At 39.8% G+C, this 13,854-nt stretch overlaps 1 protein-coding gene across 1 annotated transcript in view; it reads left to right on the plus strand.

Moving 5' to 3' along the window:
• The first annotated feature begins 1,692 nt into the window (after positions 1-1,692).
• The window catches only part of LOC134815420 (uncharacterized), a 28,572-nt gene continuing 16,410 nt past the window's right edge, over positions 1,693-13,854 (plus strand). The window contains exons 1-23 of the mRNA XM_063823955.1: positions 1,693-1,803; positions 2,043-2,219; positions 2,408-2,583; positions 2,720-2,915; positions 3,095-3,259; positions 3,382-3,582; positions 3,733-3,867; positions 4,021-4,133; positions 4,618-4,820; positions 4,987-5,147; positions 5,312-5,432; positions 5,586-5,791; positions 5,982-6,133; positions 7,375-7,552; positions 7,872-8,186; positions 9,021-9,223; positions 9,701-9,830; positions 9,944-10,082; positions 10,505-10,647; positions 11,768-12,772; positions 12,977-13,132; positions 13,419-13,516; positions 13,697-13,844. Of these exons, the coding sequence (XP_063680025.1) occupies positions 1,755-1,803; positions 2,043-2,219; positions 2,408-2,583; positions 2,720-2,915; positions 3,095-3,259; positions 3,382-3,582; positions 3,733-3,867; positions 4,021-4,133; positions 4,618-4,820; positions 4,987-5,147; positions 5,312-5,432; positions 5,586-5,791; positions 5,982-6,133; positions 7,375-7,552; positions 7,872-8,186; positions 9,021-9,223; positions 9,701-9,830; positions 9,944-10,082; positions 10,505-10,647; positions 11,768-12,772; positions 12,977-13,132; positions 13,419-13,516; positions 13,697-13,844 (4,570 nt within the window). The 5' untranslated portion in view covers positions 1,693-1,754. The remainder of the gene's footprint in view (positions 1,804-2,042; positions 2,220-2,407; positions 2,584-2,719; positions 2,916-3,094; positions 3,260-3,381; positions 3,583-3,732; positions 3,868-4,020; positions 4,134-4,617; positions 4,821-4,986; positions 5,148-5,311; positions 5,433-5,585; positions 5,792-5,981; positions 6,134-7,374; positions 7,553-7,871; positions 8,187-9,020; positions 9,224-9,700; positions 9,831-9,943; positions 10,083-10,504; positions 10,648-11,767; positions 12,773-12,976; positions 13,133-13,418; positions 13,517-13,696; positions 13,845-13,854) is intronic.

The raw sequence follows: 13,854 nt of genomic DNA on the forward strand, positions 1-13,854 counted from the left end.
TTAAAACATGGCCTGTTTGTGTGGAATACCTTGGAGTAATTATAAACTGTGGTGGTTTGTGACTGTGACTAATTTATTATTCGACATATTTTAAAGTTTTTGTCATTCTCTCTAATCCAAGAATTACTCTGCAAATCAAAGTTGCTCATTATTGGTTTTATCTCTTATATTACTTATCTATATCCGAAAAGTAACCCCAAATGAGTTTTGACCCTCCAACAAACTTTGCAAATAGTGTGATTCCGCACCTGCTTAAAATTTGCGTAATGTGCGGCAAATATATGGAGAATTTTGCGGCTTGAGTGCGGCGATTTTTTGCATGATACGTGGTAAAAGCGTGACGAATATTTTTCAAGCAGACAGACTAATTTGTAGACAGACTAATTTGTATTACTATCCTCCATAAACATGACCTCATTAAAATCGCCTCACATGTTGAAAAAACGCCGCAGTTAAGCCTAAGGCTGAATCTGAACAATTTGCCAAATTAGCCGCCCCACGTCAAGTAATTTTGAGGCATTGTCTGGATTCATTATTCAAAAGATGAGTAAAGAATGCAATCCTAGACCATCCTGTATACCTCGCACCTGGACTTGTGTGTTGAGTTTGCTCCCTAAACCAAAACCAAAACCAAATAGAATATAAACCTACATCGTCTTATTCGTAGGGGGCTGTGGTCAAGATGACCACTCTAAGATAGCGGTAACATTTTTTAATGTGGAATGTAAAAGATATACTTTTAGTTTTTTCCACATTTGGTGAAACGTTCTTGAAACACCAAGGTAGCCCGACAGCTGTATTTCACATCATGTATCTCACTAAAAGATTGCTTCTTACACTGGTGATATTAAGTGATGTCACATTAGCAGACGCTCACAAAGCTTAATCACGGAACCACATGAGATCGACGACACACAAGAAACACTGTGTAGTCCACAATGTAGTCGTGGAATTTCATTCTCAAGCTAAGGACTGCCGGACTGGATCTAACTCTTATGATAATGTAGACTAGAGCAATACCAGAATACCTGGGCTCACTTGAGGAAGTGAATACCTTGTTTACACCCCTAGCATCTAATTCATTTACCATTCCTCTTTTATAATACTTAAATATAGCCCCCGCTCCTTTGCTTTCCTGATTTACTGTAGTCTCATATCATTTGATTACATTGCTCTTCGGGATTGTTTTAAACCAATATTCCTTTGTTTACGCTTCTCTGCCGTTATGTTAATGTAGGGTAATGTTATACTTATAATCCTTTGTTTACGCTTCTCTGCCGTTATTTAGATTTTAGTGCTCGTCGTACTTAGTTCGCATTCTGTCGAATAATTTTCAGATTTTGTCAAGTTCCTTGTCACCAGATAACTGTGAATACATTTACAGCGCTTTTGAGAGATCTGCTTGTTAATGCATTGCTTTTATAAGTTATAAACTGCGTATTCTCCTATTAGACGCTTTCATATCGACTTCAGGTTAAGTTATTTTAAATCTCGTGACGCATCAATAATATGTCAATATAGGGCTTTAAAGGTTCGCAAATACATAGAAAAGAGTAATGAAGTTGATTAGTCGCTGTATTCAAAAATAATTTTAATCGTTTATCATAATTTCATGATTGTTTGCAGATTATGAACATTAACAGATTGATATGAATTTTTAAGTATGTAAAACTAACCACAATCTACTCAATTAGAAAAAAATGTGTAATTGAAGAGTTTGGAAGGGTGAAATCTCTCAATCTGACATACACCGGATGGTCGCCTCCTTTTTACTACTGCTATCCTGTTTAACTGCTCTAACAGGTTTCACTTTCACTGTCCTGTTTAAGTGTTCTAATAGGTTTCGCTTTCAATATCCTTTATAACTGTTCTAATAGGTTTCACTTTCACTATCCTTTATATATTTTCTAATATTTTCTTTTCATTTCCAAAATTCTGTCTAACTGCTTTAACAGGTTTCAATTTATTTGCCGTGTCTTGAATGCGACCACAGTAACTGTTGTAACCCTAATAACCACAGTAACCCTTATGACCTTATTCAGTTGCTGCAAAAGTCCCGTGCAGCGCAATCCCAGAACATGGAGACGTAACGAAAGGTGGAGAAGGAGTCTACAATTTCAGATGTTTGGACACAGATAAACACGAACTGGTTGGCAGAACATCGGCTTTATGTGACAGTGATGGCTTCTTCGAAATTGCTTCCTTGCCTAAGTGTGTAGGTAAGTACAGTGTAGGATGAAGGCGCACGAGGTTTTGGGTTTGACACCCAGCATGGATGCTTTATCTCGGGATGTTATATTAGAATTTGATGTTAGAAAATTATTATCTCGTCTGTCTTAAATTCTTGTTTCTTGTGACAACTGACAAGCCATAGCAAGTATTAGTTATAAAATCCTTCCTTCTCCAGAGAAGCAACCTCTGACCACACACATAAAGACTACACACAGTGGACTTGAGTGCACTAAGGAGAAAGTGGCAGAAAGGCACAGTCTTCTCTTGCGGTACCTCTCACAGGCGCTGTGTATGAAGGAGCAAACTTGCGTCTTAAAGGGCATGTCTTTCACGTGTTCATCTCCTTTCAAGGTTGGTCATCAAATTATACTTTCTAGCTTTTATTTAAGTAATGAAACTGATGACAATAATCTATGGAGGTAAAATGAAAGATAGCAGATTGTGGGTCCAAATTCATACTACAAGTACACAGTTAACGCACCCGCAGGTTACTATAGAGTCAGTGTTCACAGTATCTGACAGTCGAGCAGGAGATGATCTTGTGGACTTGGCCAGTAGATTATCAGAAAGCAAACACTCTAGGCAAAGGAGAGATATCAACTTCGATGATTTCGATACAGAAGATCCCGTAACTTCTGCTTGCGAAGATGGAGAGGGTGTTTCTAGCAATGGAGATAACTGCGGTCAGTTCAATTGAGATATCCTTTATAGTATCTAACTTATTATCCAAAGGCTGATTAACTATTAAGCAAAGTTTTGTTGGCCCAACTAAAAGGAGCCAAAAGTAAAACTGTCCATCTATATTATTCTAGTTTTCCCGGAGGAGCCCGATGTAGAGAGGTTTTACTGTATGATATTTCAGTGGAGTGTCCTGAGGGCATGTACGGAGACGGAGCTACAACTCCCAAGTGCGTAGAGTGCGCTTTGGGAACATACAATGCAGCGTCTAAACAAACTGAGTGTACAGCTTGTGTCAGCCCTAAGAGCACTTTGTTGACAGGGTCCACGGCTGCAGATGATTGTAAAAGTGAGTACTTTTGCAGTTATCATTTTTCACTTCACGCTCCTACTTTCACCCTTATCGTCACTCTTACTTCACTTTCACTCTTACATTCGCTTTCATCCCCAAAGTAACCACACCCTCCCCAGTTTTGTGCACGCTACCTGCCGCATCAGAAAACAGTCAGTATACGATATCTGGAGTGGCGAAGTCTGACGGAACCACAGTGGAGGTGGGGAGCGTGTTCACCTTGCTCTGTGATCAGGGACACACCTTCAAGAACGAAAATAAATTCACCCAGACCTGTACAGACGGCCTGCAGACAGCAGAAATCAAAAATGAGTGCTTCAGTAAGTTTTATCATCACTTCTTAGCAGTGACTATTGCGTTGGCTTCATACAAGTACAAATTTGATTTTATCATTTTACGGGTCTGTGATATAGAAAAGCTGCAGCGTTATAAAATATTTCCTTGTGTTTAAACACTGCTATCTCTCTCAGAGGTGACGACGACACCAGACGTAGCAGTGTACAAGTTCCTGGGCGAGACTGCCAGTATCACGTGTGTAGGAGAGAGTACAGTAGATCCCCACCTTATTGAAGTCAGAGATCCTGTTCCTACCGGGCTCACCGTCAGTAAGTGGACACTTATCTCACATTTCTCACTCTTTTTAGACTCGTGTCTCGTTTCCTACATCGTTTATTGTAACTCAGTATCGAATCCTGCATTGTTTTGATTGTTTGCTTAAATTATGTTTCGAACTGTATATAACCGGTTCCATGTTTCAGGCCCAGTTGCCAATACAGGGACCTGCGACGCTACTAATAAAAACGAGAAACCAGAGTTCAGTGTAACAAGTGCCGCTACTTCTGGCCGATTTGAGCTGTCTTGTGACATGCAGGTTTGCACTGGTAGATATTTCTCTGTAAAACATTAGAGGTCTGATAGATATTATTTTAAGGCCAGGTAGCACAGTTGGTTAGAACGCCAGCTTTGCAATCGTAAGGTTGCGGGTTCGAATCCCACTGTCTGCCTGGTCGTGGTGTGAGCGTCGTCGACGTTCAGCTAAGGATCCTGAGTGGTCTATGCAGCCCCCGGTCTACTCAGCCGAATACTCGAGAAATCGGGTGTGAGGGTTAAATGAGGAGCTGCACATTGCAGCAAAGTCTCGGGCGAAGAAAGTATGGTACACACTACCCTAACCGTAACTGGCAAAAACAAATCCTTCGGCTTCATGTAATTGGCTGGTTGCACTTGTGTAACAATGTGGCTGTTGGAATACTCCGAAGTAAAATAAGTGTCTTGATAAAACCTTGTATATAAGAAGTTTTTCAGAGCATATCTTGGTGTTATTGAATGATGACGTTGACTGAACCCCACTGCAGGTTTACAGTGATATAAGCGAGAAGGAGCTGTCTGCCGACTCAACTACTGTAGTGTTCATGAAAGCAGTGGAACCTGCAGCCAACATAGATACTGACGTCGGAGCAGCTCTCACTTTGGCAGCTTTGGTCAGTCTGGATGATGCTTCTACTTACAGCTTCGCCTGGACAAAGGACGGCAGTACTTACAACACTGCCCAAAACAGGTAATATTCGTAAGTGTTACTGTTACCATGACAAACGCGTTCGTTCGATTATTGAACGAATATCACTTACAGTGATATTAGTTACCGAATCGCACTGACCGGATATATTTTCGTATATTACGCTATACTGTTACAGTGACGTAACTGTAACAACCGCACTTCCCAGTGACACAACTGTAACGGGACTGGCGTACAAGAGCTCGTCTGTGACAATAGCCAGTGTAACTCTGGAAGATAAGGGCACTTATGTAGCAACTGTCACCGTGTCAGACCTGACCGGCACCCAAATGTTAACTAAAACCTTTACAACCGTTGTTGCAATAAAAGGTGGGTATTTTTAGTGCCTATGAAATTATGAATGTAAAAATATTTGTTATTATCATTACTGGTCTTATGACGAAACTTTTGTCCATCTTTTCTATATAATATATGATCATATCAGAATTTAATGCCAAGGTATTTAATTCTGCTAATAATATAAACCTGCCCAGGATTCTCCGTGCAGCCCCAAGATGCAGGTGGAGACACCAGTGTCATTCAGGCAGAAGGATCACAAGCTGTTCTGACCTGTGCTTTTTCGGGAACCATCGACGCTTCAGAGACTTTTACCTGGTAGAAAACCGCTCCTTCGCAAATATTTTTACTTTATCTTCATCATCACGATACTACGATACTAACTTTCAACCTATTCCTTGGCTTGATCAGTTAGTCATTTTAGTTAATTTAATACGTATGACCCGTCCTGTTGAGATCAAATCATATCAGGACAAAAGATGCCGAAACTACCGACGCTAATGACGAAGCTTTCATGGCAGTGACGGCAGAAACCAAGGATGGAAGTCTCTACAAGTACTTAACCATAAACGCCTTTCCCGCCGGCTGGACAGACACTAAATTTGTGTGTAAGGTGTTTAAAACCAGTGATAAATCAGAGCTGTATAAGAGCGAGGCCATCTCCCTCTCATCCTCACGTATGTTACTTCTGACTTCTGAGTTAATCAATGTTTACCTTACTTCTGAGTTAATTAATGTTTACCTTACTTCTGAGTTATTTGATTTTTACCTTACTTCTGAGTTATTTAATGTTTACCTTACTTTTGAGTTAATTATCAGTATAAATAACATATATATTTAAGTCTTATAATGTACATTCCCCTCCAGCCTACGTAGTGACGATGGACGCTGCTGACAAGTGTACTGAAGATGGAAAAGACATTGAGTTCGAATGTACAGCCAGTTTCCCAGACAGTATCACTAACGGACCAACAGTAACCTGGCACAAGGTCTCAGAGGCCGGGGACACGCTCGTTGAGGTACAGTTGGCACCCTGCCAGTTGTTTTTAACCGCCACTCTTATATATGTAGCTGAGATGTGTTTTAAATTTATTTAGATAATTCAGCTACTAATTTTTTACTTGATTAAATACCATTTAAAGTTGTTTGTAATTAATGTCAAATCAAATGTTTGTTTCCCATATAGCAATTATTCCGCTATTATAAAGCACTGCTAAATTTATTGCTAATAATTAATGTGTTCATAAGTTAATCTCTATGCTAATATGTTACTAATAATATGTAATGACACCTTGCCACCTCTCAGCAACTTTTGGTGAGTGGACGTTACTCAGGTTGTGTTACTACGGTAACACGTTGAAGAATATAAGACTCGTATAGTATCTGTGCATGATAGATCTCTGTTGTTTTCTTGACTTGTTACTCTTCACTACCCAATAGAAGAGGGGCAAGGATCTCACTTTTCATTTGTAATCCCCTGGATATATAAGGTTCCCTTAATATAAGGTTCCCCTAATATAAGGTTCCCCTAATATAAGGTTCCCCTAATATAAGGTTCCCCTTTGTATTGGGGTTATGGGGAATGTTGTTAAACATACCTCCACTCAAAACCCCCCACTATCTCTAATCACGTGATAAAACCAGATTACAATTCTCCTAAAATGAATGCTCGGTCATCCTTGTGCACGTGTTTGGTCACCCTTGTGCAAATTCTATCTGATTAAAGCTTTCTGCTCAAACTCATTCTCATACCTCCCCAGCCAACACGCTTCTAAATAAAGCTCATCCAGTATAGGAAACTAGCCAAATTTGAATCTGTGTTTCTCCTTCTTTTTCTCCTTCTTCTTCTCGAGGTTGATATCGTATTCTAACACTATCTACACCACAACACACAATATGCTACACGTGTGTTTACCTGTACGTTGGAATGTTATTGGAATGTATGATTGTGACAGTATGAGTGTTCATGTGTCCAGTTTCGCATTGGACTTGGTCGCATGTATTCGTAAATTAAAAGATTGTTTTATTGATTTTATTGTTGCACTTTATTGTACCAGTTATTGATTAGATTTGTGTGGTGCTGTAATACTCGCTGAGCTTTGTAATACATAAAACTAACTTCCTGTTATCGGAGCTCCTTTATCTAAGCAATACTTCTAACTGAGTTCCACTAAGTGATGAGAAGTTAGTTTACCACACGTTATAGCTCCCAATCCTCAATTACCCCTCATTTACCCCTTACTTACCCCTCATTTACCAGGACGGAGACAATTACGTAGTGCAAGGATCTAAAGATGGAATCATCTTCAAGTCCATCATGACTGTAGATAAGGCATCAAGCACCCAAGCTGGGAGCTTTTACTGTGTGGCTACTTACACTGAGCCGGACTATCTGCAAATATCCAAGAAGACTGATGCTAGATCCCTTACTGTAGTCGGTTAGTGAGATGGATTTTTAATCATTTCCTTTCTCTCACAAATCAATGATAATACAAATATTATTGGTTCTTAAATTTTTATGAGATCCCAGTTTATAGATTTTTAAAAAACTCTCTGCTCTGAGGAGGAGAGAAAGTTTTTGTGGAGAGCCGCTCAGACATGGGCACCGTATTGTGTAAATTATTTAGGTATATTTTATGCAATATCTTTGTCGCATACGAGCGGGGTAGTAAATATTGTGTTTCGTTTCGTACTTTAGTGCTTGTTCTGTTCAGATAGTTGAAAGTTGTATTATTACTGACAAACCTTTCTAACCAGATCTGGCTCCTATACCGAAGAAGTACGTTCTTATCGGGGATACGGACATTATATTGACGACCACTTTTACTGGACAGAAGCCTCTAGCAGCTAAGTGGTCGAACGAAGCGGGCGATGAACTGGTCACTGGTGCAGATTATACTGTAGTGGGTGACGTCAGCGCTGATAACGGACCTTATACCCTTAGTTTATTAATTAAAACTGTGTCTGCTAGTACTCCTGTCGGTTTTTATGTCGAGCTCAACCTAGCTCCTGAATGTGATGGATTGGCTGTGATGAACCAGTACACAGAAGATGCTGAGCTCGAGATACTAGGTTAGTGATTAACATTTGCAGTAGTGTTGCCATGGTAACAATAGAGGTTAATTGTCTTACATTTGATCCTTATCTCTGACAGATGGTTTGTCAGTACTATCATACTGCATTCAAAGATCGATAAATAGTAGTCGCTGAGTTACATAAAACTCAGTTCAGTCTGTGTGCTTTACTTAATCTGTAAACTTCGTGACTATTAAAGTTACTTGAAACTCAACTTAATCTGTAAACTTCGTGACTATTAAAGTTACTTGAAACTCAACTTAATCTGTAAACTTCGTGACTACTTTTAAATATCCATTCCTCAGAAGCCTCAGTACTTGATTGTAAGTTATCGTGCTATTACAACCTTACCACCTTGCCACATATCTCATTTAAAAACATTCAACCATTTCAATACGGTGTAGGGATATTATTTCGAACAAATCGCAATTTCACGTAAAAGACTTCGGGTGTTTGCTTTGATTCCGAGATTGTTGCAGTGACCCTAGAATTAGGAGATTATCAAACTTGTTCCTCATGACCATCTTTGTCCATAAAAAACAACTATAACCTAAAACTAACAACAACTAACAACATTCATGCGCTAACATCTAGCTACTAACAAATTACACTTCCCTTCAAAAACAAGACTAAATGCACTGTGCAGCTACTTTACAGAACTATATACAGTTCTATTAGCTATCGCTATTATACAACTGCAGTTGTGTTAGTAGCAGTGACAATATCGCTCTATAACGCGTTCATTGAGAAGCTTCTTTAGAGTTTAAAAACTCCTTAAAGTAAAGTTAAAAGACATTAGCAGTTGTGTAGCCCTTACACTCATCATCCCAGCCGCTACAATCAGCACTGACGCTACAGAGTTTAAAGCTGAGAACGACTACGCGTTTGAAGGTTCTGATGTAAAGTTTACATGTCTCTACTCCAACCCATCAGACCAAGCAGCCCCCGCTGTCACCTGGACTGCTACTGCTACTAACGGTGGGGCAGCTATCTCTACCGGAACACCTGATAACAGCGCCGCAGCCAGTAGTCCGGTAAGTAGTTTCATGGTGGCAGTTGTTATGGTAACAGTAGTGTTGTCATGTTAACATTAGTGTTGTCATGGTAACAGTAGTGTTGTCATGGTAACAGTAGTGTTGTCACGGTAACACTAGTGTTGTCACGGTAACAGTAGTGTTGTCATGGCACCAGTAGTGTTGTCATGGCACCAGTAGTGTTGTCATGGTAACAGTAGAGTTGTCATGGTAACAGTAGTGTTGTCATGGTAACAGTAGTGTTGTCATGGTAACAGTAGTGTTGTCATGGTAACAGTAGTGTTGTCATGGTAACAGTAGTGTTGTCATGGTAACAGTAGTGTTGTCATGGGAACAGTAGTGTTGTCATGGTAACAGTAGTGTTGTCATGTTAACAGTAGTGTTGTCATGGTAACAGTAGTGTTGTCATGGTAATTGGTAATAGTAGGGTAAGTACTAATCTGAATACCAGATCTAACTATAATAATTGTTATTCAGGAAGGAAAAGTAGTGATAACTTTGTCGAGTGTAACAGTTGACGGACACAGTGGTACTTACAAGTGTGACGCAGCGTACCCCAACTCTATTGGAACTGCTGCTTCTTCTATTAGAAATCTCCATGTTATAGGTATGTTTCAACTTGGTCCTCCATCTAGATTTTAATTTCTACTTTATATTCCTTCTATATAATAAGAGGTTATCTGTGTGGTGTGTGGTGTTGGTAACCAGAATATTGTGCAGGATTCAAGCCACTAACCACTACATACGTGGGAGAAGGAGGTGACACTAAGGTCACGTGCACCTTTACTGGCAAGACCGGTGTTGTTACCTGGTCACAGACCGGGAACACCAAGGATCTCTCCTCCAACGTCAATACTGGGTAAATACTTACTTGCTGTGTTCTACTAACTGTTACGTAACAACTAACTGTTACTTAACAACTAACTGTTACTTAACAACTAACTGTTACTTAGCAACTAACTGTTACTTAGCAACTAACTGTTACTTAGCAACTAACTGTTACTTAGCAACTAACTGTTACTTAGCAACTAACTGTTACTTAGCAACTAACTGTTACTTAGCAACTAACTGTTACTTAGCAACTAACTGTTACTTAGCAACTAACTGTTACTTAGCAACTAACTGTTACTTAGCAACTAACTGTTACTTAGCAACTAACTGTTACTTAGCAACTAACTGTTACTTAGCAACTAACTGTTACTTAGCAACTAACTGTTACTTAGCAACTAACTGTTACTTAGCAACTAACTGTTACTTAGCAACTAATATCTCTATCCCAAGTAACTATGAGAATGGTGAGATAACAAGTGAATTGTCCTTAACAAACGCCCAACACGCAACTGATGAGGGTCAATATAGTTGTACTATGAAATACAGTGAGATTACTGAGGAGAAAGAACTTCAGCCCTGGCTCAAAATTATGAGTAAGTACTTTATACTCAATAAGTTAGGATTGACAATTAATGTCAAATCAAAGAATTTGTTTATCTCAATTATTATATTCTCAATTATATAAGTCTAAATTTTCAAAAAATGAAATAAAACTTGTATCATTGATGTACCAAAATCCATAATCATGGGTAGAGTGGACCGCTGCCAGTGTCTCTCTTTCCCAAGAAAAGCGAGCGACCGATTTCATTCTGGGTATAATTTTGCATTTGCAGACGGTCAATCAAATTAATATCATTTCCTTTTGGTTGGGAAAGAGAGACTGGCAGCGGGCCACTCTACCCATGATTATGGATTGTGGTAAAATATCATCTCTTTTTGCCTGCTGAGTCTTAATGCCTGAAAAACAATAAAGGGGGTAAATAGTAAAGGGGGTATAATAGTGAAGGGGGTAAATAGTATAGTGAATATAAGAGGCGCGGTCATGCTTGCCAGCAGGGTGATGGATGTCGATTAAGTCGGTGATTTGAGAGTGAAAATACTATTGTAAAGTTGTGAATCAGTCACATTAGAAATAGAGCTGACTGGTATGTTCTATAATTAGATCCTGTACAGTTTACACATTATACATACATGCTACAATATTTAAAACAAACTATATGTTTACTCTGTCACATCATTAGTAAAATACAGCCCTCTCTTTGTGTTTTGGTCACATGTCAATTTACACGGAAATACAACACGACAGTGAGTTACAAGCATTTCCATAGTTTCAAGCATTACCACAGTTACAAGCATTACCACAGTTACAAGCATTACCCACAGTTACAAGCATTTCCATAGTTACAAGCATTACCACAGTTACAATCATTACCCACAGTTACAAGCATTACCCACAGTTACTAGGGTTACCATGGTTACATCTGAGGATTAAAAGTAGTGAAACTGCTTTACTAAAAGCAAATCCTCTTTCATCCTCTCTGGAGCAAGATGATTTGTTAAAAACACGAAAAAAAATAGTCAGTCAATCACGCACTGTTATTTTCATAAATATCTTACTTGCTCGTAGAATCATCTCTTCGATTGTAGCCGTAAGTATCTCTCGTGGTGATATTACCTTATATGGTAGCATGTCTAACCAGTGCATAATTTCAGGGATAACAGAAGTGACCGCTGTGCCAGTGTACAACGTGTTAGCAGCTAAGTTCGACCTCTCTTGCAAGATCTCGTGGGACGTAGCAGACTTATCGTACACTCCTACCGTAACCTGGCAACTGACCGACACAGCAGGAGCCCCTAAAGCTCTTACAAACGCCAACACTGATAAATACACCTTCACTGTAGCCAGTTCTGCAGCTACCGACATGGGCTCCTACCAATGTAAGGTAGATTTCAACGGAGTGGAAGTGACGGGTGATGTCACAGTGTACGTGCGAACACCTCCAGTGTTTGCTGTCAGCGTAGCGAATCCTACCGCCTCCAACTTCAACTCTCCCAGCACAGTGGTACTGGGAGCACCTGTAACTCTGAGCTGCACCTTCTCGGGTGATGCTACAGGGGATGTACTGTGGTATGAGGGTACCAACATCCTCACTGACACTAGTCTCTACACTCTAGATGCCGCTGCACATACTACTTACGGTGCTACCAGCAGTGCTGTCATTCTGTCAGTTATAGATGCTACACACGAAGGAACCTACAAGTGTAAGTCCACTTACACGTCCGACAGTGTAGATACAGAGTCCAACGCCCTGACTCTCTCTGTGTTGGGAGCTACTGGAGTCACCAGCTCTAAACGGTTTGCTAACAAAGGGGACGACATCACCTTTACTTGTAACTATTTGGAGCTAACAGGAGATGACTCCCCTGCTACATGGTCTGTACAGGGAGACGCCCTAACCAAGGCTGCAACCAACACGGCTACCTCTAGTGAGTTTACTGTTACCGGGGCAACTGTGGAGAGCAACGGAAAAGCAACGTGTACCGTGACCTACAGTAACTCTCTGACTAACTCTGTGGAAGTGGATCAGTATGTGAGGGACACAGTGTTTGGAAATGTTATTGATGGAAAGTTGTATGCTCTGAAGGGTGCACAAGCTGTACTCACATGTGTTATACATGGTGACGGTCTTAAGGAAGATATTGAATGGACTCCAGCAGGTAATATTTGTAAACATTATCTTATTATTGATGAAGGCTTAGTCCTGTTATTTTCGTATATGTTGTGTAGGATTTTAATTATGAACCTAGTAAACCCAAACCTTTTTTACTGGATAAATACGATTAAGCTATATGATAAGAATGCATTGGATCTTGATTTGGTTTGTGACTAAGATGTCAAATTACCATAATACACCCCAACAGGAACTGCAAACACAGAAACATATACATCAGAGTCCACCTCCTCTACCTATACAATAACCTCTGTTGCTGAGGCTGATGAAGTGGAATACACTTGCTCAGGACGATATTCAGAGGACGATGTTAAATCTACTGCTGCTCAAACTCTCACTGTCCTAAGTTAGTTTTACTTATTACAATTTCTTGTTTTCTTAATTTCTTACTGTCCTCAGTTAGTTTTACTTTGTACAACATTTTAGTCTCTTACTGTCCTCAGTTAGTTTTACTAAGTACAACTTTTTAGTTTCTCGCTTTCCTAAGTTAGTTTTACTTTAGTACTAGGCTAATCCCATTAGTATTTAAAGTATGTCCCACGCCTGTCAAGATGATTTCCAACTTGGATATCATCCGACACACATTATATATTACCCTTATAACTTGGCATTACCTTTATTACCCTTCTCAGAGGTAACGGTGACTGGAACTTCTCCTGTGAACAAGGCTGGGGACACTACTCTCACTTGTGACCCTGTTGACGTCGCCTCTACCTACTCCTGGACAAAGGTACAACACTTTCACTTTCACTTTTACTTTCGCTTTCACTTTCACTTGTTTGGGCTAGAAACAAAGGGACTGCGCTGTTCAGATCTCCCAATTTATCATCTTTATATTGAGTATTATAGAGTAGAAGGTGCGACTTAAAGAAGGTCAATATGACAATAAACTAATATCTCCTGTTCCCAGGGAGCAAACCCAATAAATGGCGAGACAGGGAACACCCTAATACTGAGTGGAGTGGACTTCACTGCAGCTGCTGATTACAAGTGTACTGTAGTCTACCTTCACAGTCTTGGTACTTTGGAGAGTGAGGCTTTCCCCGTCTTCGTTCAAGGTAACGTCCA

The sequence above is a fragment of the Bolinopsis microptera genome, chromosome 5 (genome assembly GCF_026151205.1).
Source record: "Bolinopsis microptera isolate Bmic1 chromosome 5, MBARI_Bmic_1.0, whole genome shotgun sequence".
Taxonomy (NCBI): domain Eukaryota; kingdom Metazoa; phylum Ctenophora; class Tentaculata; order Lobata; family Bolinopsidae; genus Bolinopsis; species Bolinopsis microptera.